The sequence below is a fragment of the Hemitrygon akajei genome, chromosome 1 (assembly GCF_048418815.1).
Source record: "Hemitrygon akajei chromosome 1, sHemAka1.3, whole genome shotgun sequence".
In the NCBI taxonomy this organism is placed as follows: domain Eukaryota; kingdom Metazoa; phylum Chordata; class Chondrichthyes; order Myliobatiformes; family Dasyatidae; genus Hemitrygon; species Hemitrygon akajei.
In genome coordinates, this window is record NC_133124.1 from 187,781,712 (window position 1) to 187,807,074 (window position 25,363).

The window sequence follows — 25,363 nt, forward strand, 5'->3', positions numbered from 1 at the left end:
TTCCTCACCCTGTCCGACCACTCCTCATCTTCATTCCTCACCCTCGTTCCTCACCCTGTCTGACCACTCCTCACCCTCGTTCCTCACCCTGTCCGACCACTCCTCACCCTCGTTCCTCACCCTGTCCGACCACTCCTCACCTTCGTTCCACACCCTGTCCGACCACTCCTCACCCTCGTTCCTCACCCTGTCCGACCACTCCTCACCCTCGTTCCTCACCCTGTCCGACCACTCCTCACCCTCGTTCCTCACCCTGTCTGACCACTCCTCACCTTCGTTCCTCACCCTGTCCGACCACTCCTCACCCTCGTTCCTCACCCTGTCCGACCACTCCTCATCTTCGTTCCTCACCCTGTCCAACCACTCCTCACCCTCCTCACCTTCATTCCTCACCCTGTCTGACCACTCCTCACCCTCGTTCCTCACCCTGTCTGACCACTCCTCACCTTCGTTCCTCACCCTGTCCGACCACTCCTCACCCTCGTTCCTCACCCTGTCTGACCACTCCTCACCCTCGTTCCTCACCCTGTCCGACCACTCCCCACCTTCATTCCTCACCCTGTCCGACCACTCCTCACCCTCGTTCCTCACCCTGTCTGACCACTCCTCACCCTCGTTCCTCACCCTGTCCGACCACTCCCCACCTTCATTCCTCACCCTGTCCGACCACTCCTCACCCTCGTTCCTCACCCTGTCCGACCACTCCTCACCTTCGTTCCTCACCCTGTCCGACCACTCCTCACCCTTGTTCTCTTTGCTGCCCAGGCACAGCAAGGTGAAACACAAGGGCGATCGGGACATCATGGTGGCCGAAGACATGAACATGGAAGTGAAGTTTTCAGACCAGCTTCCTCAACCCAACAACCTGAACAGGTGGGGGGACATGCTGGACCCTCCTGGGGCCTGCCTGGGGGTTAAGTTGGGGGCTGGGTGCTGACACCACCTGAGTTAACTGCCTCACTAGCACCTCATTAGATAACAGAACCTGAGCCACTCAGATTGGGAAAGATCGGCCTTAATTGTCGCACATGCGGTGAAATGCATCGCTCACATCAGCAACCAACTACGTGCGGAGGACAGCTCTCGAACGTGACCGTGCTTCCGGTGCCAGCCAGCAAGGCTGACCGCTAACCCAAATCCATGTCTTTGGAAAGTGGGATGGGGACGCGGCAGCATATTTTTCCATTCCACTTTCTGGTTTTTCTCTCACCCCCTTCTCTTCTCCTCACCAGCCCATCTCCTCCTCCTCCTTCCCTTTCTCCCACGGTCCACTCTCATTCCGTATCAGCTTCTTCCTTTTTCCTATCACGTCTACCTTCGTGCCCTCTCACCTGGCTTCAGCTGCCAGTTGCTGCCACGACTCTGCCCTCTCTCCCCACCATCTTGTCCTGGCTTCTGTCCTCTTCCTGTTCAGTCCTGACTGGAAACGTGCGCTGCTTATCTCTCTGCAGCGATGCCGAGTTCCGACGGTGGTTTGTGTCTGATGGTAGCGTGTACCTTTTGCGTGTGTCGTTTTCTTCCTGTCTTGGGGTGAGCGGAATGGCTGGGTGCGCGGGTGACCCGGGCACAGCTGTGTGGGTGAGTCAGGCCGCGGCCAGACACGCAGACAGAACCCCGACCCTGCTCTCTTCTCTCCCGCAGTGAGCTAGTGGGTCCCATGGAGCAGTGGCTGCAACTGATGCTGAAATGGAACCCGAAGGAGAGGGGCACCGACCCCGTGCACGGGCCCCACGGCTGCTTCAAGGCGCTAGACGACATTCTGAACAAGAAGGTGGGTGAGAGGGGGAGTGGGTGGGGGGCTGGGACTGGAATAGGGGATGGACGACATTCTGAACAAGAAGGTGGGTGAGAGGGGGAGTGGGCGGGGGGCTGGGACTGGAATAGGGGATGGACGACATTCTGAACAAGAAGGTGGGTGAGAGGGGGAGTGGGCGGGGGGCTGGGACTGGAATAGGGGATGGACAACATTCTGAACAAGAAGGTGGGTGAGGGGGGAGTGGGCAGGGGGCTGGGACTGGAATAGGGGATGGACGACATTCTGAACAAGAAGGTGTGTGAGAGGGGGAGTGGGCAGGGGGCTGGGACTGGAATAGGGGATGGACGACATTCTGAACAAGAAGGTGGGTGAGGGGGGAGTGGGCGGGGGGCTGGGACTGGAATAGGGGATGGACGACATTCTGAACAAGAAGGTGGGTGGGGGGGAGTGGGCGGGGGGCTGGGACTGGAATAGGGGATGGACGACATTCTGAACAAGAAGGTGGGTGAGAGGGGGAGTGGGCGGTGGGCTGGGACTGGAATAGGGGATGGACGACATTCTGAACAAGAAGGTGGGTGAGGGGGAGTGGACGGGGGGCTGGGACTGGAATAGGGGATGGACGACATTCTGAACAAGAAGGTGGGTGGGGGGGAGTGGGCGGGGGGCTGGGACTGGAATAGGGGATGGACGACATTCTGAACAAGAAGGTGGGTGAGAGGGGGAGTGGGCGGTGGGCTGGGACTGGAATAGGGGATGGACGACATTCTGAACAAGAAGGTGGGTGGGGGTGGAGTGGGAGGGGGGCTGGGACTGGAATAGGGGATGGACGACATTCTGAACAAGAAGGTGGGTGAGGGGGGAGTGGGCGGGGGGCTGGGACTGGAATAGGGGATGGACGACATTCTGAACAAGAAGGTGGGTGGGGGTGGAGTGGGCGGGGGGCTGGGATTGGAATAGGGGATGGACGACATTCTGAACAAGAAGGTGGGTGAGAGGGGGAGTGGGCGGGGGGCTGGGACTGGAATAGGGGATGGACGACATTCTGAACAAGAAGGTGGGTGAGAGGGGAGTGGGCGGGGGGCTGGGACTGGAATAGGGGATGGACGACATTCTGAACAAGAAGGTGGGTGAGGGGGGAGTGGGCGGGGGGCTGGGACTGGAATAGGGGATGGACGACATTCTGAACAAGAAGGTGGGTGGGGGGAGTGGGCGGGGGGCTGGGACTGGAATAGGGGATGGACGACATTCTGAACAAGAAGCTGGGTGAGAGGGGGAGTGGGCGGGGGGCTGGGACTGGATTAGGGGATGGACGACATTCTGAACAAGAAGGTGGGTGGGGGTGGAGTGGGCGGGGGGCTGGGACTGGAATAGGGGATGGACGACATTCTGAACAAGAAGGTGGGTGAGGGGGGAGTGGGCGGGGGGCTGGGACTGGAATAGGGGATGGACGACATTCTGAACAAGAAGGTGGGTGAGAGGGGGAGTGGGCGGGGGGCTGGGACTGGATTAGGAGATGGACGACATTCTGAACAAGAAGGTGGGTGAGGGGGGAGTGGGCGGGGGGCTGGGACTGGAATAGGGGATGGACGACATTCTGAACAAGAAGGTGGGTGAGAGGGGGAGTGGGCGGGGGGCTGGGACTGGAATAGGGGATGGATGACATTCTGAACAAGAAGGTGGGTGGGGGTGGAGTGGGTGGGGGGCTGGGACTGGAATAGGGGATGGACGACATTCTGAACAAGAAGCTGGGTGAGAGGGGGAGTGGGCGGGGGGCTGGGACTGGATTAGGGGATGGACGACATTCTGAACAAGAAGGTGGGTGAGAGGGGGAGTGGACGGGGGGCTGGGACTGGAATAGGGGATGGACGACATTCTGAACAAGAAGGTGGGTGAGGGGGAGTGGGCGGCGGGCTGGGACTGGAATAGGGGATGGACGACATTCTGAACAAGAAGGTGGGTGAGAGGGGGAGTGGGCTGGGGGCTGGGACTGGAATAGGGGATGGACGACATTCTGAACAAGAAGGTGGGTGAGAGGGGGAGTGGGCGGGGGGCTGGGACTGGAATAGGGGATGGACGACATTCTGAACAAGAAGGTGGGTGAGAGGGGAGTGGACGGGGGGCTGGGACTGGAATAGGGGATGGACGACATTCTGAACAAGAAGGTGGGTGAGAGGGGGAGTGGGCGGGGGGCTGGGACTGGAATAGGGGATGGACGACATTCTGAACAAGAAGGTGGGTGGGGGTGGAGTGGGCGGGGGGCTGGGACTGGAATAGGGGATGGACGACATTCTGAACAAGAAGGTGGGTGAGGGGGGAGTGGACGGGGGGCTGGGACTGGAATAGGGGATGGACGACATTCTGAACAAGAAGGTGGGTGAGGGGGGAGTGGGCGGGGGGCTGGGACTGGAATAGGGGATGGACGACATTCTGAACAAGAAGGTGGGTGAGGGGGGGAGTGGGCGGGGGGCTGGGACTGGAATAGGGGATGGACGACATTCTGAACAAGAAGGTGGGTGAGGGGGGAGTGGGCGGGGGGCTGGGACTGGAATAGGGGATGGACGACATTCTGAACAAGAAGGTGGGTGAGGGGGGAGTGGGCGGGGGGCTGGGACTGGAATAGGGGATGGGTGTGGTGGGAGCGGTGATTCACTCGTCCCACGCTCACACTGCGTTCAGTCCACAAGGGCCGTGAGGCAGCTCAGGCCGTTCAGCCTTTCCAAGTCTGCCCTGCCATTTGTTCATGGCCGATTAATTTTTCCCTCTCAACCCTATTCTCGTGATCCCCTCCATAGATTTCGATGCTCTTCCTAATCAAGATCCCATCAGCCTCTGTTTTAAATACACCACTGACTTGGTCACAACAGCTATCTAGCAATGAATTCCGCAGATCACCATCCTCTGGCTAAAGAAATTCCTCCTTATCTCTGTTCTAAAGGGACAGCCTTCTATCAGGGTTTCAGGGTTGGCACAACATTGTGGGCTGAAGGGCCTGTAATGTGCTGTATTGTTCTATCCTGAGGTGGTGCCTTCTGGGGCTAAACTCTCCCACAATGGGAAACGCCCTCTCCACGTCCACTCTGTCTAGTTCTTTCAGTAGTCAACTCCGAGCTCTCCGCTCCCAGTGCTATCTGCATTTTGCAGCTTCTCGTTCCCTTTGTGTGTGTTCTAGAGGAACAAGGATCAGAGAGCGGTGTCTGGGCAACACAGGCAATGCTACAGTTACCGTAATGCCCGTGGGGTTCAATTCCCACCACTGGAGTTTGCAGTGACTACGTGGGTTTCCTCCGGTTTTCCCCCACGCTCCGGAGACGCACGCGTTCGGTTTGGTAAATTGTGGGCATTCTGTATTGGCGTGGAGGCAGGTGGACACTTGCAGGCGGCCCCCAGCACGCCGTCGGACTGTGCTGGTCGTTGACATAATGCATTTGACTGTGCGGTACGCTTCATCGTACACAAGACACCTCTCATCTTTATTAAAAACAGCAGCGTTGTTGTAGTGGGTGACTTTATGGACTGGGAGTCAGTCCCAGGGGCTTGGATGGGGCAGATTTTACAGAACGCTGGGCTACGCGGCTGGAGGGGTCTGCTCTGTACTGTATCTCAGCAAATAACGGTGCTGAGTTGCAAAAGTGTTTGGCAGGAGCTGAGTCCAGCAGATCGGAAGCAGCAGTCGGGAGTAAGTCCGACCTTGACATGTGGATCTTAAGTCCAGTTGTTGAGACTTTAGGATCGGCATCTTTCAGTGAGAGACTGGCCCAGGACAGAGCTGCTGTCGGCAGCCCGTGCCCCAGCAGGGACGATGGGCCTAAGAAAATAGGAGCCTTGTGTGACAAGGGATATTGTGAGATAGTCAACAAGGGAATCTTGGATGGGTTAAAGGTAGTGAAGTTAGAAGTGCTAAGGAGTTTTGAAGTTAGCTTTGTTGGAGAGATTAGCTTCATTTTTCACACAGTGAATTGTGTCGTTTGCATCAATGACTGATCACCAGTCAAGGTTTAGTTCCTAGTGCTGTCTGTATGTCCTTTGGGTTTACGCTCACATTCCAAGGAGGATGTGCTGGGGGCAAACCGTAAGTGCTGCCACACTTCCGGTGCCAACATAGCGTGCCCACAACCTGCCGATCCTAACCCGCACGTCTGTGGAAACCGGAGCACCCAGAGAAAAGCCACACGGTCACAGGGAGAAGGTGCAAACTCCTTCCAGACGGGAGCGGGGATTGAAACCCCGAGCCACGATCGCTGCCGCTGTCCTGCTTCCACTCTGCCTGACCTTGTGTTCCTGGTTTCTCCAGTACGTGCAGATCCTGGACATGAAATCGGGAGTCGTCCACACCTACCCAGTCACTCCCGAGGCCAGCCTTCAGTGCCTGCAGCAGTGGATCGAAACCACGGCCAACATCCCGGCCTACAACCAGGAGCTGCTGTTGGAGACGGGAACTGCCATAGACCCTCGGAAACCTGTGATCCAGTGTATGCCAGACAACAGGGTATGATTCCTGAGGGTTAGATTACCACAGGGACGGGTACTGTATCGCAATCATAGCACGCGGGCAGGGTATCAAAGAAAGCATTCGGCTTGTCGGGGGAATGAGTTTACAAGTTGCAGCTGCAGATAACTTTCCTTAGACCACAGTTGGAGTAGTTCTGTCATAGATGTGGAAGCTCTGGAGAGAGGGTGGCCTGGACTTGAGAGTATCAGCTACAGGGACAAACTGGGGTAGTTTCTATGGGCTGATAGAAATTGATGAAGATTGTGAGAGTAGACAGTCAATGTTTTTCTTTCCAGAGGCAAAATGTCAAACTGTAGAGGACTTGCATTTAAGGTGAGAGGGAATAGTGAAAAGAGAATGTGTGGGGTTTTTTTATGCAGAGAGTGGTGGATGTGTGGAAAGAGCAGCTGCGGCTGGTGCCAGAGGCAGGTATGACTAGGTGCACCCGCGCAGGGAATTGGAGGGGGATTTGGGTCTTGTAGGTTTAGTTTAACTCAAAAACCATGAGGGCACGGTCCAGAGGGTGAGGTGTTGGGTGACACGCTTGGAGGGTGGGGGTCAGAGGGCGTGATCAGGGTGTCGGGAGGGTGGGGGTCGGGGGGCAGAGGTCTGAAGACACCCGTAGCTACAATCTGCCGTTTGCCATGCCCGTTCCCAGCAGCCGTGCGAAGGGAAGAAGTCGGAACCGACCATCATTTATCTCTTCGACAAGAGCACCAGCACCTACGATGGGCCGGTCCTGGTCCCCAAACAGCCCGACGCAGTCAGCTTCATTTGTAAGTGATTCAGCAGAACTAAACTGCCTTGTTTAATTGTGAGGGAGATTCCCTCCCCCCAGGCATTTGGGCCTGGGTAAGGGTAATGGGGAGCGGCAGTCGTGGTAGAGGTTATGAGAGGGGGGTTGAGTGCGTGAGTGGGGGTGGGGCGGAGGCCGGGGTTTATTTGCGCGGAGCGGGGGGAGAGGTTAGGGTTATAGGTTTGGGGATCAGAGGTTCGAAGATAGGTTGTGGGGCTGGAGAGGGGTGGGTGTTGTTATGGGGGTGGGCACATTTTAGAAGGGCTGTGGGGATGGGCACACTGAAGGGTTGTGGGGTAAGCAGGTGGTGTTAAGGGGGGTGGGCACCTTGTAGGAGGGCTGTGGGTGAGCTTCCTGTGGAAGTACCGTCGGCTGGGGCAGGTGGGTACCCTTTATATGGGTTGTGGTGATGAACACAACCTTTACTTGGTCATTACTGGGTCTTCTGAGGAATAAGGTTTGCATTTGAAAAGAAAATTGCATAGAAAATCATGCCTCTTGGATTTAATTAAATTTTTTAAAAAGAGGTAATCTAGGGTTGTGGGGAGGTCTTCATTTAGAAGGGTCATCGGGTGGGGCAGATGTAGAAGGGTTGTGGGGTGAGGTATTGAAACGTATAAAATTCTAAAGGGATTGGACTGGCTAGATGCAGGAAGATTGTTTCCGATGTTGGGGAAGTCCAGAACGAGGGGTCCTTTTGAGTGCTCTGGGGTAAGCACCTTTTAGTAGAATTGTGGGGTGGACACCCCTTAGAGGGAGCCTTTACAATGGCTGTGGGATGGGCACCCTGTAGAAGGCCAGGCAGCATCTATAGGGAGAAGCGCTGTCGACGTTTCGGGCCGAGACCCTTCGTCAGGACTAACCGAAAGGAAAGATAGTAAGAGATCTGAAAGTAGTGGGGGGAGGGGGAAATGTGAAATGATAGGAGAAGACCGGAGAGGGTGGGATGAAGCTAAGAGCTGGAAAGGTGATTGACGAAAGTGATACAGAGCTGGAGAAGGGAAAGGATCATGGGACGGGAGGCCTCAGGAGAAAGAAAGGGGGGGGGAACACCAGAGGGAGATGGAGAACAGGCAAACAACTAAATATGTCAGGGATGGGGTAGGAAGGGGAGGAGGGGCATTAACGGAAGTTAGAGAAGTCAATGTTCATGCCATCAGGTTGGAGGCTACCCAGCCGGTATATAAGGTGTTTTTCCTTCAACCTGAGTTTGGATTCATTTTGACAGTAGAGGAGGCCATGGATAGACATATCAGAATGGGAATGGGACGTGGAATTAAAATGTGTGGCCACTGGGAGATCCTGCTTTCTCTGGCGGACAGAGTGTAGGTGTTCAGCGAAACGGTCTCCCAGTCTGCGTCGGATCTCACCAATATATAAAAGGCCACTGTCACCAATCACCTTTCCAGCTCTTAGCTTCATCCCACCCCCTCCGGTCTTCTCCCATCATTTCGCATTTCCCCCTCCCCCCACTACTTTCAAATCTCTTACTATCTTTCCTTTCAGTTAGTCCTGACGAAGGGTCTCAGCCCGAAACGTCGACAGCGCTTCTCCCTATAGACGCTGCCTGGCCTGCTGTGTTCCACCAGCATGTTATGTGTGTTGTTGTTTGAATTTCCAGCATCTGCAGATTTCCTCGTGTTTAGAAGGGCTGGGTGGGCAATCCTACTAAATCCCTTTAGTGGGATTGTGGGGAGGGCACCCTGTTTAAGGGATGCAGGGTGGGCACCCTGTAGAAGGGCTGTGGGGTGGGTCTGGTGGTGTTATGGGGTGGGAACCCTGTTGAAGAGCCATTAGGTGGGGCAGGTGGTGTTATCTGGTAGAAGGGTTGTGGGATGGGCACCCTTTGGTAGGGTTGTTGGGTGGAGCAGGTGCTGTAATGGGGGTGGGCACCATTTAGGAGGGCTGTGGGGTGAGCGAGCACCTGAGGTTGTGGGGTTGGCACCCTGTAGAAGGGTTGTGGATTGGCACCCTGTAGAATGGCTTTGGGGTGGGCACCATTTGGAAGATCTGTGGGGTGGGGCTGGTGTTGTTATGGGGGTGGAGTGAGGTGCTGTGGGGTGGGGCAGGTGGTGTTATGGGGTGGGCATGGAGGAGGGCTGTGGGATGGGCACCCTGTAGAAGTGGGGGTGGGGTGGGGTGGACATGGAGGGGGGCTGTGGGATGGGCACCCTGGAGACGTGGGGGTGGAGAGGGTATGATATGGGGTTGGGCACCCTGTAGAATGGCTTTGGGGTGGTCATGGAGGGGGGCTGTGGGATGGGCACCCTGTAGACGTGGGGGTGGGGGTGGGGTGGACATGGAGGGGGGCTGTGGGATGGGCAACCTGTAGACGTGGGGGTGGGGGTGGGGGTGGGGTGGACATGGAGGGGGGCTGTGGGATGGGCACCCTGTAGACGTGGGGGTGGGGTGGGGTGGACATGGAGGGGGGCTGTGCGATGGGCACCCTGTAGACGTGGGGGTGGGGGTGGGGTGGACATGGAGGGGGGCTGTGGGATGGGCACCCTGTAGACGTGGGGGTGGGGGTGGGGTGGACATGGAGGGGGGCTGTGGGATGGGCACCCTGTAGAGGTGGGGGTGGGGTGGACATGGAGGGGGGCTGTGGGATGGGCACCCTGTAGACGTGGGGGTGGGGTGGGTTGGACATGGAGGGGGGCTGTGGGATGGGCACCCTGTAGACGTGGGGGTGGGGTGGACATGGAGGGGGGCTGTGGGATGGGCACCCTGTAGACGTGGGGGTGGGGTGGACATGGAGGGGGGCTGTGGGATGGGCACCCTGTAGACGTGGGGGTGGGGTGGACATGGAGGGGGGCTGTGGGATGGGCACCCTGTAGACGTGGGGGTGGGGTGGACATGGAGGGGGGCTGTGGGATGGGCACCCTGTAGAGGTGGGGGTGGGGTGGACATGGAGGGGGGCTGTGGGATGGGCACCCTGGAGACGTGGGGGTGGGGGTGGGGTGGACATGGAGGGGGGCTGTGGGATGGGCACCCTGTAGACGTGGGGGTGGGGGTGGACACATTGCGAGCCAGTCAGCTCACACTGCCCTGGTTCACAGTGCAGGACCCGAAGAGGATGCTCCCCTACGTGCAGCTGCGGCGAGCCTGGGGGCAGAGCTGGGACCTGATCCGCGACATGAAGGAAATCTGCGTCCGGCTCCAGCAGGGACAGCGGGCGGCCATGTGAGTGTCCGCACGACTCGTGCTAGGGGAGGGGGTGGAAGGAGAGGGGTGAGGTGGCGAGGGGATGGAGTGGTCAGCAGAAAGTTGGGTGCGATGAGGAGGAGGGAGGCTGGAGAGGAATGGTAGTGGAGGGAGGGAGGACATGGAGGGGACATAGAGAGGAAGGAGGAGGAGGATGTGGGGAGGAGGGAGTGTGTTTGAAGTTAGGTGGCAAGGGGATGGAGGAGGGGGAGGTGATGGAATTGAGTGAGGGGAAGGTGGAGGGACCCAGGTAAGTAGGGTAAGTTATAGATTGGATGGAGGTGGAGTGGAGGGAGGGGGTGGATTAGGAGGTGGAGTGGTAGGAGAGAGGGGGAGTCAGGGGTGGAGTGGAGGGAGGGGGATTAGGAGGTGGAGTGGAGGGAGAGAGGGGGATTAGGAGGTGGAGTGGAGGGAGGGAGGGGTTTAGGAGGTGGAGGGAGGGAGGGGTTTAGGAGGTGGAGTGGAGGGAGGGGGATTAGGAGGTGGAGTGGAGGGAGGGAGGGGTTTAGGAGGTGGAGTGGAGGGAGGGGTTTAGGAGGTGGAGTGGAGTGAGGGAGGGGTTTAGGAGGTGGAGGGAGGGGTTTAGGAGGTGGAGTGGAGGGAGGGGTTTAGGAGGTGGAGTGGAGGGAGAGAGGGGGATTAGGAGGTGGAGTGGAGGGAGTGAGGGGTTTAGGAGGTGGAGTGGAGGGAGGGGGATTAGGAGGTGGAGTGGAGGGAGGGAGGGGTTTAGGAGGTGGAGTGGAGGGAGGGAGGGGTTTAGGAGGTGGAGTGGAGGGAGAGAGGGGGATTAGGAGGTGGAGTGGAGGGAGAGAGGGGGATTAGGAGGTGGAGTGGAGGGAGGGAGGGGTTTAGGAGGTGGAGGGAGAGGGGTTTAGGAGGTGGAGTGGAGGGAGGGGTTTAGGAGGTGGAGTGGAGAGAGGGGGATTAGGAGGTGGAGTGGAGGGAGAGAGGGGGATTAGGAGGTGGAGTGGAGGGAGGGAGGGGTTTAGGAGGTGGAGTGGAGGGAGAGAGGGGGATTAGGAGGTGGAGTGGAGGGAGGGAGGGGTTTAGGAGGTGGAGTGGAGGGAGGGAGGGGATTGCAAACCAGTGATGTGCTGGTTCCCTGCGGAATGCTGCCACCCCCTGGGAGGGCCGGGTACTGCGCACACGGTGTCTGCAGCGAGAACTCGTCTCTCTCCAGGATGAGCCTGCTGCGATGCAACAGCACTCTGTCCAAGATGAAGACCACCATGATGTCCCTGTGCCAGCAGCTGAAGGCCAAGCTGGACTTCTTCCGCGTCAGCATTCAGATCGACCTGGAGAAATACAGCGAGCAGATGGCCTTTGGGATCAGTGAGTACTGGGGAAGACGCTGGTCCAGGAGCAAGCGTAGCGTGTCGTTATGACAGTCTGGGGTTTGGTAATGGACCAAGGGGCCAGAGGAAGTGGTTGAGACTCATAGCATTCGGAATCAGGATTATCATTGTCATATATCATCAAATTTGTATGGAAACATCAATACTGTGCAATACATAAAATGTACTATAAATTACAAAAAGAAACATAAATAGGTAATGCAAAAAGAGAGCAGGTTCATTGTCTGTTCAGAAATCCAATGGTGGAGGGGAAGAAGCTATCCTTAAAAAGTTAAGTGTGTGTCTTCAGGCTCCTGTGCCTCCTCCCTGATGGTAGCAATGAGAAGGCGGGCGGTGAGGACCCTTCATGATGGATGCTGTTTTCCTGAGGCACTGGCTTTCGAAGATGTCCTCGGTGTTCGGAAGGCTAGTGCCCATAACGTAGCAGGCTGAGTTAACGAGCCACGGCAGCCTTCTCCCAGCCTGGGCACTGGCACCGCCTGCCACACCAGACGGCGATGCAGCCGGTCAGAACGCTCTCCGCTGTAAATCTGTAGAAATCTGTAGAGTCCCTGGTGGCATACCGAACCACCTCAAACTCAGAATGAAATGTAGCAGCTGGCACGCCTTCTTCGTAATTGCATCTCAGGATAGATCGCCAGCGACGTTGACACCTGGAACTTGAAGGTCATTTGGACAGGAAGAGGACCAAGCACACACTCAGGAAGACATTTTGGTCTACATGTTTGAGATTTGCCAAAAGGTCTGTTTCCATGGCAGGTCGGAAAAGAAGTAGTTACCGGCCGCCTTATCTCCCGTTAAGCTGGCCGCAGGTCTTTTGCTTGTTTGCTTGAAATATGGTTGCTGTTTAAGCACGGAGCTCATGTAATCTCTCATCTCCCAGTTGGAGGAGCAATTCTTCACCATTGAATTGTACACCGTGGAAACAGGTCATTCAGAACAGCTCATCCACGCTGACCAACAGACAGCCTTCCCTATTAATCCCATCATCCTGCACGTGGTCCATGGCCCTCCATACCCAGGCGATTCAAGCACTCGTCTGCACTGCCAGTGACTGTCTCCACTGCTGTGTTCCAGGTACTCCCTAACCTCTGGGTGAAATATATCCCCTAGTTTTATGTTCCTCTGATACTGGGGAAAAGATTCCTGCTATCTCCCTGTCTCTGCCCCTCAATCATAAATCCCTCTTAACCTCTTCTGCTCCAAGGAGAACAGGCTTCTCTACTTCCTTCCTGATGGCAACCGTGACAAGAGAGCATGGCTTAGATGGTGGAGGTCCTTGATGTTGGATGCTGCTTTTGTGAGGCAGTGGTCCATGTAGGTGTTCTTAATAGAGGGGTGGGCTCTATCCGTGATGGACTGGGCCATATCCACTACTTTTTGTAGGCTGTGCTGTACAGGGACATTGTTATTTCTATACCAGCAAACATACACTCTCTCCACCACACATCAAAGTCTGTCAAAGTTTTAGATGACATGCCAAATTTGCACAGACTTCTAAGAAAGTTTGCTTTGATGTTTCAATTCATGGAGTCATAGAGAAGTACAGCACAGAAACGGGCCCTTCGGCCCATCTAGTCCATGCCGAGCCATTTAAACTGCCGACTCCCATCGACCGGCACCGGGACCAAAATCCCCTTAAACTTTTCACCTTTACCTACAACCTACAACCTCTAGTTGTAGTCCCACCTAATTTCAATAGAACTCTAACTATACCCCTCATAATTTTCTATACTTCTATCAAATCTCCTCTCAATCTTTTGCATTCCGAGGAATAAAGTCCAAACCTATTCAATCTTCCCTTACTTCCTTATATCCTTATTGATATCTTTCCTGTAGTTAGGAGACCAAAACTGCACACAATACTCCAAATTAGGCATCACCGATGTCTTCAACATAACATCACGCCTCCTTTACTCATACTTTGATGTATGAAGGCTGGTGTGCCAAACTCTTTCGGTACAACCTGTGACACCACTTTCAATGAATGAAGGGCCTGTGTTCCAGATCCCTTTGTTCTGCCGCACTCCTCAGTACCTTACCGTTCACGGTGTAGGACCAACCACCCTGGCTGGTCCTACTGAAGTGTAACAGGAGGCTGTTTTCAGAGTTAAAAAAACATTTCCCATTGAAGTTAGAGATGGAATCAGCTCTGGCATGATTTGCAGGCGGTTTCTTCCTACAAGGTGAAACGTGAATGGCTGTGATACTTCACTCCAAAATGAGCTAAGCGCCATTTATACACGCTTTGAAAAGGAGAATAAAATGACCCTTGTGCGTACCCCTGCAGCACCTGGTGACCCTGTAATCTCTGCTTCAGAACTTCTTTCATAAAGGTGAGCCCTCGCAAGGCGCCAGGCCCTGACGGTCTACCCAGTCGGGCACTGAAAGCCTGTGCCAGCTAATGGGCAGGAGTGTTCCAGGACGTATTCAACATCGCACTGCTGCAGCTGCTTCAAAAGGGCATCAACCGGTGGCCAGCAAGAGCAGGGTGATCTGCCTCAGTGAGTCGGAACTGTGAGAGATTGCTCAGGAACAGAATCAGCTCCTGCCTAGGCAAGCACCTGGACCTGTGCAGTTTACCTGCTGCCGGAATCGGTCCACAGCGGATGCAATCTCACCAGCTCTCCACTCGGCCTTGGATCGCCTGGACAACAGCAATATCTACATCGGGCTGCTGTTAATTGATGACAGCTCAGCGATCAACGCCATCGTACCCTCAACAAGCACCAAAGCCCGGGCTTCTATACTTGCATCTGCATCCGTGACTTCCTCATCAGGAGACCACAGAGTGCAGATCAGAAATTGCATCTCCTCGCTGACAATCAATACTGGCGCACCTCGTGGATGTGTAATTGGCCCACTGCTCTGCTCTCTCTACCCTGCTCTGACTGTGCGGCCTGGTGCAGCTCAAACACCGTCTATAAATTCGCCAGTGACACAACTACTGTTGGCAGAATTCCGGATGGTGACGAGGTGTGAGATAGATAGCTGGTTGAGTGGTGTCGCTACAACAGCTTTGTACTCAACATCACTAAGACCAGGAATTGGCTGTGGACTTCAGGAAGGGTAAGTCAAGGGGAATCAAGCTCCTCGTCAATGGATCAGCCATGGACGGGATGAGTTTGAAGTTCCTTGGTGTCAACATCTCTGAAGATCTGTTCTGAGCCAAGCATATCGATGCAGTTACAAAGCAGGCACGACGGCGGCTATTAGGAGTTTGAGGAGACTTGGTATGTCGTCAAAGGCTTGCAAATTTCTACAGATATATTCTAACTGGTTGCTTCACGGTCTGGTATGGAAGAGCCACTGTACAAGGTCAGAAAAACAAGCTGCAGAAAGTTCCAAACTCAACCATCTCCATCACGGGCATTTGCCTCCCCAGCATCGAGGACACCTTCAAAAGGCGATGCCCCAAAAGAGCGGCGTCTGCTGTTAAGGACCCCATCAACCAGGACAATGCCCTCTTCTCATTGCTGCCACCAGGGAGGAGGTACAGGAGCCTGAAGGCAGGCATTCAACGTTTTAGAAACCGTTTCTTCCCCATTGACATCGGAGTTGTGAATGGAAAATAAACGTATCTATCTTTTGGAGTAGCCACTTATTTTGGGACAACTCTTAAAGGAGGAAAACTAGTCAAGAAAATAGCCAGGATTCCTTTTGTTTATTTGGGACCTTCTGCTGCTTAATTGGGACAGGAGGCTGTTGCCGAACAGGTCCCAAGTAGCGTCTGATGCGTGAACTTGTGTGGTTGCTAGTCACTACACTGTGCTTAGAGCAAACAGTTTTTAAGTGCTGAAAGAACTCAGCAGGCCAGGCAGCATCTATGGAAAAGAGTAAACAGTCAACATTTCAGGCCGAGACCCTTCACCAGGACTGGAGAAAAAAGATGAGAAGTCAGAGTAAGAAGGAGGGGGAGGGGTGGAGGAAGATTTAAATAGCATTAGTTGCGTGCACTTGTTCAAGAAATGATTATTGTCACTGATAGTTGGCGAGAAATTAGCAGTAAGACAGTTCAGAACTGTTTTGCTCACTGTAGCGTCAAGCATTCAGGTGCCAGAAACAGCCAAGAGTGAAAATGTAATGATTTGACTACTTCAGCAAGTTAGGAAGTACAAAAAATTTGAAGGTATCAGCAATGGTCTTGAATGACAGACAGACAGACATACTTTATTGATCCCGAGGGGAAATTGGGTTTCGTTACAGCTGCACCAACCAAGAATAGTGTAGAAATATAGCAATATGAAACCATAAATAATTAAATAATATGTTAATCATGCCAAGTGGAAATAAGTCCAGGACCAGTCTATTGGCTCAGGGTGTCTGACACTCCGAGGGAGGAGTTGTAAAGTTTGATGGCCACAGGCAAGAATGACTTCCTATGACGCTCAGTGTTGCATCTCAGTGGAATGAGTCTCTGGCTGAATGTACTCCTGTGCCTAACCAGTACATAATGGAGTGGATGGGAGTCATTGTCCAAGATGGCATGCAACTTGGACAGCATCCTCTTTTCAGACACCACTGTCAGAGAGTCCAGTTCCACCCCCACAACATCACTGGCCTTACGAATGAGTTTGTTGATTCTGTTGGTGTCTGCTACCCTCAGCCTGCTGCCCCAGCACACAACAGCAAACATGATAGCACTGGCCACCACAGACTCGTAGAACATCCTCAGCATCGTCCGGCAGATGTTAAAGGACCTCAGTCTCCTCAGGAAGTAGAGACGGCTCTGACCCTTCTTGTAGACAGCCTCAGTGTTCTTTGACCAGTCCAGTTTATTGTCACAATTTTGCAATGAAAATGAAGATTTGGCCGATGCCATGTCAACAGCATTGTATGAAGTCAGTCCATTATCTGCATTTGGCATCTGCACTGATTTTTTGTTTACAGTTAATCAAACAAACACATCTGTGGACAGATTCACTGTCTGTAAAATTGTGTATTCGTTCTTAATAGTGATCAACTAGTACACAATTTTATAGTAATGTAGTAATATTGATAGTGTTCTAATTAGTTATGTAATTCATGTAAATGCACAATTTGCTACTCAATTAAATGGTAATTTGTTTTTTAATACCTTTAAAATTATTCCATGAAACTTCGGATAATTCGGGCAGCTGCTTAATTGGGCCGAAAAGTACTAATCCCAATGTGTCCCGATTAACCGGATCCAGTGTGTATATACAGTATGTTTCTTATTGTAATTTATAGTTTTTTTAATTGTGGATTGCATTGTCCTGTGGCCAGGAACAACATATTTCAGAACATATACCAGTGACATTAGATCTAATTCTGATTCTGAAGGACTCTGTGCTTCTGATGAGAATCCAGGTGGGAGTGTCAGGTCAAGTCCCCTGTTGCTCAGGGTCAGACTCCATCGTTGACTCCGAGTTCCCGGTGTGTTGACCAGGTTGTGTCTCTTTCAGCCTCCGAGAAAATGATTACTGCCTGGAATGAAATGCAGATGAAGGCAGAAGGTTGTGGAAGGGTGAGTGTCTGTCCACCCGTCTGACCACGACCCCGCTCGCCCGTCTGACCACGACCCCGCTCGCCCGTCTGACCACGACCCCGCTCGCCCGTTTGACCACGACCCCGCTCGCCCGTCTGACCACGACCCCGCTCGCCCGTTTGACCACGACCCCGCTCGCCCGTCTGACCACGACCCCGCTCGCCCGTCTGACCACGACCCCGTTTGCCCGTCTGACCACGACCCCGCTCGCCCGTCTGACCACGACCCCGCTCGCCCGTCTGACCACGACCCCGCTCGCCTGTCTGACCACGACCCCGCTCGCCCGTCTGACCACGACCCCGCTCGCCCGTCTGACCACGACCCCGCTCGCCCGTCTGACCACAACCCTGTTTGCCTGTCTGACCACGACCCCGCTCGCCCGTTTGACCACGACCCCGCTCGCCCGTCTGACCACGACCCCGCTCGCCCGTCTGACCACAACCCTGTTTGCCTGTCTGACCACGACCCCGCTCGCCTGTCTGACCACAACCCCGCTCGCCCGTCTGACCACAACCCTGTTTGCCTGTCTGACCACGACCCCGCTCGCCCGTCTGACCACGACCCCGCTCGCCCGTCTGACCACGACCCCGCTCGCCCGTCTGACCACGACCCCGCTCGCCCGTCTGACCACGACCCCGCTCGCCCGTCTGTCCACGACCCTGTTTGCCTGTCTGACCACAACCCCGCTCGCCCGTCTGACCACAACCCCGCTCGCCCGTCTGACCACAACCCCGCTCGCCCGTCTGACCACGACCCTGTTTGCCTGTCTGACCACGACCCTGCTCGCCCGTCTGACCACGACCCCGCTCGCCTGTCTGACCACGACCCCGCTCGCCCGTCTGACCACAACCCCGCTCGCCCGTCTGACCACAACCCTGTTTGCCTGTCTGACCACGACCCCGCTCGCCCGTCTGACCACGACCCCGCTCGCCTGTCTGACCACAACCCCGCTCGCCCGTCTGACCACAACCCTGTTTGCCTGTCTGTCCACAACCCCGCTCGCCCGTCTGACCACAACCCTGTTTGCCTGTCTGTCCTCCCATAAGACCACAAAGCATGGGAGAACAATTAGGCCATTTGGCCCATCGAGTCTGCTGCACCATTCAGTCATAGCAGATTTATTGTCCCTCTCGTCCCCGTTCTCCGGCCTTCTCCTCCTTGTAACCCTTACCAAACAAGAACATCCACTTTAAATATACCCAATGGCTTTGCCTCCACAGCCATCTGTGGTGATGAATTCCATAGATATACCACCCTGTGGCTAAAAAAAAGATCCTCCCCATCTCTCTTCTAAACGGATGAACTATATTCTGAAGCTGTACCCTCTGGTCCTAAACTATCCCGCTGTTGGAAACTTCCTCTCCATCTAGGCCTTTTGTTATTCATTGAGATCCTCCCTCATTCTTCTAAATTCTAGAGAGTACAGGCCCAGAGTCCGGTTTTAGCTGGCACTACCAAAGGCGTGCACTAGCTTACTGGTAGTTCAAAATTCAATTAAAACCATAACTAATAACACTTCTTTTGAAATAAATTGTGGTGAACTATCGCCGCAAGCAATGGAGATGTGAACAGAAGTGAAGCGAATTCCAGAGATGTGCCGTACTGGTGGCTGCTAAATCAGCGGCCTTGGAGTTGGAGCTGTGCTGGTCGGAGGGAACAATTCGGAGAGGAGAAGTCGAGGCAGAAGAATTCAGATGCTTGTCCAACTAACCCAGGTGCAAGCTGGGATTGTCTTAAGTGCCAAATAGATTTGGAGAGGTCGAGAACAGCTTCTTTGTCTGCGAAATCTAGGTCCGAAGCGAATCTCTGGGTGGAATGTTCTAGGCCTGGAGCGATTCTCCACAGCACAGCCCGGGTCCTTATGCGAGGCACGTTCTGCAATTTGGACAATTTAAACACCAGCCCAGATAGACCGGAAAGGCAGGGTGTTGAGAGTCGGGCGATGTTGGATCTAAGCGCTGAGCCGATTTGGAGAGATCGAGTATGGCTTTCTCAGCAGCAAAATCTAGGCCTGAGGTGAATCGTTGCATGACTTGTTCTAGACACGAACAATTCGCCGTGGCAGATCCCAAGTCCCAATGCAAGGTATAGTCTGCTGTTTGGACTGTTTAATCGCTGGCCCAGATAGTCTGAGGTCTCCTCTCTCTGAGGCACTGGGGCTGTGAGATGCCCCCAGCTGCTGCGCTTCCTGTCTGCAAACTTTGCAGTGATTTGCCCCGCAAATGTGATCAACTGATACCAAGGCTTTGGGCCTACTCTGGGCTGCTCCGGCGATTTGGATCTAAGGACTCAGTTGGGTTCGGAATGTCGTTGTTTCTCACTTCTAGTGTTTGTATGATTTGTTTTGTGTATTATTTCTTTTTCTCTGTGCACATCGGGGTTTGTCTTATTTTTCTAATTGGGTCCTTTCGAGTTCCTTGCTTTGTGGCTGCCTGTAAGCAGGCAGATCTCAAGGTTGTATAATTTATGCATTCCTTGATGATAAATATACTTTGACTTTGAACTCTCCTTGTACATTAACCTTTTCGTTCCCTGCATCGTTCTCATGAACTTCCTCTGGACCCTCTATAATGCCAGCACATCCTTCCTTAGACAAAGGGGCTGAAACTGCTCACAATGCTCCAAATGTAGCCTGACAAAACCTCAGCTTTACATCTCCCTGCACACCTGTGTCTTACACACACACACCACAGCCTCCCCCCGCCCCACCACTGCCAGTCTGTCCCACTGGGATGACTCTGATGTTTTATCCCCAATTCTCTACTGAATTCTACCCTCCATTCTCCCTGTCAGATGAATGACGTCAGCAGTCTAGACGAGCAGTCGATGGCACTTCAGACAGACCTGGTCGATCTACAGCGGAGCCCATCGGCACGGCGACAGGGCGAGCCTCTGGAGGGTCTGTGAGTGTTGTCTGACTCCTCGGGTCCTCGCTGCCTGTCGGTGTTTCACTGAAGACTCCTTGGTTTCCAGCTTTCCTTCACCCCACAAAGTCAGCACAGCGCTGGTGTTTATTAAACCAGAACCTGCTGCAAATGCTCGATGGGTCAGGTAGCGGCTACGGCAAGAGGAGCAGTTACAGGTCGACCTGATAAGTCCTTGACCTGAAACACTTGACTGGTTTTCTCCCCATAGATGCTGCCTGACGAGCTGAGAGTTTCCAGCAGTTTCTGGTTTTGTTTCAGATTTTCAGCATCTGCAGTTCCTTTTTATATTTAAACACAGGTTGTGTGTATGTGTGTGTGTGTGTGTATGTGTATGCATGCGTCCCTGAGCATGTCTGTATATGTGCATGTCCATTCTTGTGTATCAACATCTGTGTCTGCGTGCAGCTGCTTCCACCATTTAGTGTGTATGTCTGTGTCGGAGACGATCTGTGTGTGTTTCTATGCCTCTGTGTGTGTGTGTTTCTGTGTCTGACATGAAAACACGGGTGGTGTTAGGGGACGAGGAGATCGCCATTTCAGTGCGGATGTTTTCTGTGTTGGAGATAGAAGCCACAGTAAGAGTGAGGGGGAGGGAAGCCAGCGGGTGGTAGGTGGGACTAGGTGAGAGGGAAGCTGGATGAAGTAAGACGCTGGAAGGTGATAGGTGAAAGAGGTAAAGGGCTGAAGAAGAAGGAACCTCATTAGAAAGCCTGGAGGACCATGGAAGAAAGGGAAGGTGGGCAGAACCAGAGGAGGTGAGAAGAGCCCAAATGGAAAAAGAGAGATGGGGGAGAATTCACCAGAAGTCAGGGAGAATGACGTCAGGTAGAAGCCACCCAGATGAAATATAAATTACAATATTCCCAAGTTTAATAAGAGGGTTGAGAGGAGAACCAGAATGGGGGATGGAGAAAGGGGGGGTAGAGGAGCAGTTGAGTCTGGGTGAGTGCAGAGGAGTCAGACAGCAGAGGAGATTACAGAGGGGGAGCAGTGAGTGAGGGTCTCACTGAACTCCCATGAAGAGAAGATTTAAACTTCTTCAGGGTAGGCATCCCTCGAAGAGACCTTGCAGTAGAGCAGCAGTCGTAGGACCTTCTGCAGATGCTGGAAATTCAGAGCCACACAAGTTCATGTCCAATTGTCATTCAGCCATCCACGTGTGTAGCAAAATGAAGCCGTGTTCCTGTGGAGCCAGTGTGCAAAACAGGTACGAGCACTCACACACAGCCCATATCGTTCCGATTGCACATACAGCCACAAAAAAATACTATTAGCACAAGCTCCTGAGAGGCACGCCTGAAGATTGATGGCGCATGGATGTTGTGAGCCATGTTTCCGCAAGGACAAGCACGCAGCAGTTCCTCGTCTCTCTCTGGGTCAGTGGAAGACAAAGGCAACCCAGCTTGTCAACCCCCAACCCAGCACGGATTCTAATGTGCCTGCCGTGCCTCTGTTCTCTCGCACACCGCCTCTGACACCATCCTCAAGGAACTCAGCAGGCCAGGCATCTACGAGGGGGAATAATCAGTCGATGTTTCGGACCATCAGGAATTCTTTTAACCTATCCTGTTGCGTCCTACTAATCTGCGCTGATGTTTTGTTCCCAGAGAGGAAGAGGCCATGGAACTGTATCGCAAACTCAGGGAAAGGCAGAGAGGTATGAATATATCTTCCTCAGTGAAGCAAACTGGGCTGGGATGCTGTGGTGAATGGTCCCCTCTTGATGGCCCAGAGTCAGATAGATAGATAGATAGATACTTTATTCATCCCCATGGGGAAATTCAACTTTTTTTCCAATGTCCCATACACTTGTTGTAGCAAAACTAATTACATACAATACTTAACTCAGTAAAAAATATGATATGCATCTAAATCACTATCTCAAAAAGCATTACTAATAGCTTTTAAAAAGTTCTTAAGTCCTGGCGGTAGAATTGTAAAGCCTAATGGCATTGGGGAATATTGACCTCTTCATCCTGTCTGAGGAGCATTGCATCGATAGTAACCTGTCGCTGAAACTGCTTCTCTGTCTCTGGATGGTGGTATGTAGAGGATGTTCAGAGTTATCCATAATTGACCGTAGCCTACTCAGCGCCCTTCGCTCAGCTACCGATGTTAAACTCTCGAGTACTTTGCCCACGACAGAGCCTGCCTTCCTTACCAGCTTATTAAGACGTGAGGCGTCCCTCTTCTTAATGCTTCCTCCCCAACACGCCACCACAAAGAAGAGGGCGCTCTCCACAACTGACCTATAGAACATCTTCAGCATCTCACTACAGACATTGAATGATGCCAACCTTCTTAGGAAGTACAGTCGACTCTGTGCCTTCCTGCACAAGGCATCTGTGTTGGCAGTCCAGTCTAGCTTCTCATCTAACTGTACTCCCAGATACTTGTAGGTCTTAACCTGCTCCACACATACTCCATTAATCAGTCCACCATCTCCAAGGCACAAGCCCGTAGTGTGACAGAACCGTCTCTGCCTGCCTGGATCCGTGCAGCTACAACAGCCCTCGAGGGTTGAGAGTCCTCTATTGCTCTGATGTGGGGTGGGCGAGGGGGTATTAGGGGTGAGCTACTTGGGTGTTTCCCTGGTTGGTGGAGTTTTAAGACCACAAAACCAGAAGACATAGGAACAGAATTGGGTTGTTTGGCCCGTTGATTCTGCTCCATTGTTCCACTAATGGCTGATTTATTATCCCTCTTGATCTCATTTTCCTCCCTCCTCCCAGTAAACTTTGACGCCCTTGCTAATCAAGCACCTGCCAACCTCCGCTTTAAATATACCCGGTGACTTGGCATCCACAGCCACCTGCGGCAGTGAATTCTGCAGATTCACCACCCTCTGCCTGAAGAAATTCCTCCTCATCTCTGCCCTAAAGGGACCCGTCCTCCCCAAAACCCCGTGCCTCGTTTTTGCCCGATCTATCTCTCCTGACCTTGTCCCCGTGCTCTGTGCTGATTGTGGCAGTTAGCACACAGCCCAATACAGGCCTTTCTGCCCATGATGGTGTGCCAACCTATTAACCTACTCTGTGGACAATCTAACTCTTCCCTTCCATTTTCCAATCATCCCTTTAAGAAAGTCACATCCCCTACCACCACACCCCCAGCAGTGCATTCCATGCAATCACCTTTGTGTGTGTAAAAAGAAAGTTACCTCAGACGTAACTCTACAATCACCTTAAAATTATCCTTGTGTTAGGTATTCCCCCCACCCGGGTAGAAAGTGCTGGCTGACTCTGTACACTATGGCTGACTGAGGGGTTTAATGCTGTGTTTGGTACGTAGAGCAGCGGACCAATGGAGACAGCCAGGCGATGGTGCGCATCCTCCAGCAGACGCTGCAGAGTTTTGACGGCAAGGTGAAGGACATCTACTCACACCTCAGGTGAGTCTGTCCCCTCCGTCGTACATCGGGGATCCGAACCCCACGTCTCGTCACACTGTAATCAATAAACCTGCCGTCTCAGGTGTATCTCTCCCCTCCGTCGTACATCGGGGAGCCGAACCCCACGTCTCGTCACACTGTAATCAATAAAGCTGCCGTCTCAGGTGTATCTCTCCCCTCCGTCGTACATCGGGGAGCCGAACCCCACGTCTCGTCACTGTAATCAATAAACTTGCCGTCTCAGGTGTATCTCTCCCCTCCGTCGTACATCGGGGAGCCGAACCCCACGTCTCGTCACACTGTAATCAATAAACCTGCCGTCTCAGGTGTATCTCTCCCCTCCGTCGTACATCGGGGAGCCGAACCCCACGTCTCGTCACACTGTAATCAATAAACCTGCCAGCGTCAAGGGAGAAAGAAATTGTGATACTTTACCAAAGTGACTCTGTCTCGTGTAACAGACCAGGAAGACTCCACAGATGTCAGTTGCTGGGATCTGGAGCAACAAACCATTTGCAGAATCAGAATCCGTTTATCATCACATATGCAGTGAAATTTGTTGTTTGTGACAGCAGTACAGAGCAATACATACAAATATAAATTACACTATAAATTACAATAAGAACATATACAGTATATTATAGTGTGTATGTGTGGGTGTATGTGTATACATCTGCACACATAATACTCACACACTCACGCTCTCACACTCACACACACACACACACACACACACACTCACACTCACACACTCACATTCACTCACTCTCACACACACTCACTCATTCACTCACTCATTCACTCACTCACTCACACTCTCACTCACTCTTTCTTATTCAGTAGCTCTTTATTAGGAATGGACCCTGATAGCCGATGTAGCCCATCCACTTCAGACAAGCAGGCATTACAACAGTGGTGTCTGAACAGACAACGTGTCAGACCTTGACGTGGGTGAGCTGCGGTAGCAGAAGACAAGACCATACCGTTCACAAGCTCATGGACTATTCAGGAATCTGATGGTTGAGGGGAATAAGATGTTCCTAAGCCATTGAGTGTGTCTTCAGGCTCCTGTACCTCCTCGCTGATGGTAGTCATGAGAAGAGAGAGCATGTTGGGGGGTGGGGTCCATGCTACTATTCTGAGACGTCCTCGATGGTGGGGAGGCTCATGTCCTTGATGGACTTCACCGAGTCTAAACCTTCCAGCCCTGTGCAGTGAACCTCCATATCAGACGGTGGTGTGACCAGTCCGCAGTACATCTGCAGCAAGCCGCTGGACGATCTCAGTGGCTCGAGGGGGAGAGGGGGGGAGGATTTTTCAATGCTACAGCTGAAAACCCAGGAAGAGTGAAGGATTCCAGTCACAGGAGCAGAGGGAAGGTGGAAGTCGACTGAGATTGGGATGAGGAAAATCTTTGGAATTCTGTACCTCTGGAGGAAGAAAGATCAGATTCAGTGTTCTGGAGTATGAACAGTGGAAGGAAAAACGGCATGGACTGATTTCTAAAGGGGAAGGAATTTCGGAAATCCGAGCTGCAACAGGACTTGTGCAGGATTCCCCAAGGGTTAACTTGCATATAGGGTTGGTGGTAATGAAGACAAATGCAATGTTAGCATTCATTTTGGACATAAAAGCAAGAGCGTAATGCTAAGGTTTTATGAGGCACTGGTCAGGCTGCACTTGGAGTATTGTCAGCAGTTTCGGGCCCCTAAACTAAGAAAGCCTAGCAGAGGTTCACAAGAATTATTCTGTGGATGAAAGGGTTAATGTATGAGGAACATTTAGAAACTTAGAAAACCTACAGCACAATACAGGCCCTTCAGTCCACAAAGTTGTGCCAAACATGTCCTTACCTTAGAAATTACCCAGTGTTACCCATAGCCCTCTATTTTTCTAAGCTCCATGTACATATCCAAAAGTCTCCTAAAAGACCCTATTG

At 53.1% G+C, this 25,363-nt stretch overlaps 1 protein-coding gene across 4 annotated transcripts in view; it reads left to right on the plus strand.

Moving 5' to 3' along the window:
* The window catches only part of ikbkb (inhibitor of nuclear factor kappa B kinase subunit beta), a 155,302-nt gene that overhangs the window by 118,993 nt on the left and 10,946 nt on the right, over positions 1–25,363 (plus strand). For 3 of the 4 annotated variants that reach the window (XM_073056590.1, XM_073056599.1, XM_073056617.1), the window contains exons 9-18: positions 766–873; positions 1,642–1,771; positions 6,048–6,242; positions 6,904–7,021; positions 10,098–10,221; positions 11,423–11,574; positions 17,024–17,085; positions 19,900–20,009; positions 21,641–21,690; positions 23,325–23,424. In XM_073056590.1, coding sequence (XP_072912691.1) covers positions 766–873; positions 1,642–1,771; positions 6,048–6,242; positions 6,904–7,021; positions 10,098–10,221; positions 11,423–11,574; positions 17,024–17,085; positions 19,900–20,009; positions 21,641–21,690; positions 23,325–23,424 — 1,149 coding nt within the window. The remainder of the gene's footprint in view (positions 1–765; positions 874–1,641; positions 1,772–6,047; positions 6,243–6,903; positions 7,022–10,097; positions 10,222–11,422; positions 11,575–17,023; positions 17,086–19,899; positions 20,010–21,640; positions 21,691–23,324; positions 23,425–25,363) is intronic. The other variant, XM_073056607.1, reaches the window with a different exon arrangement.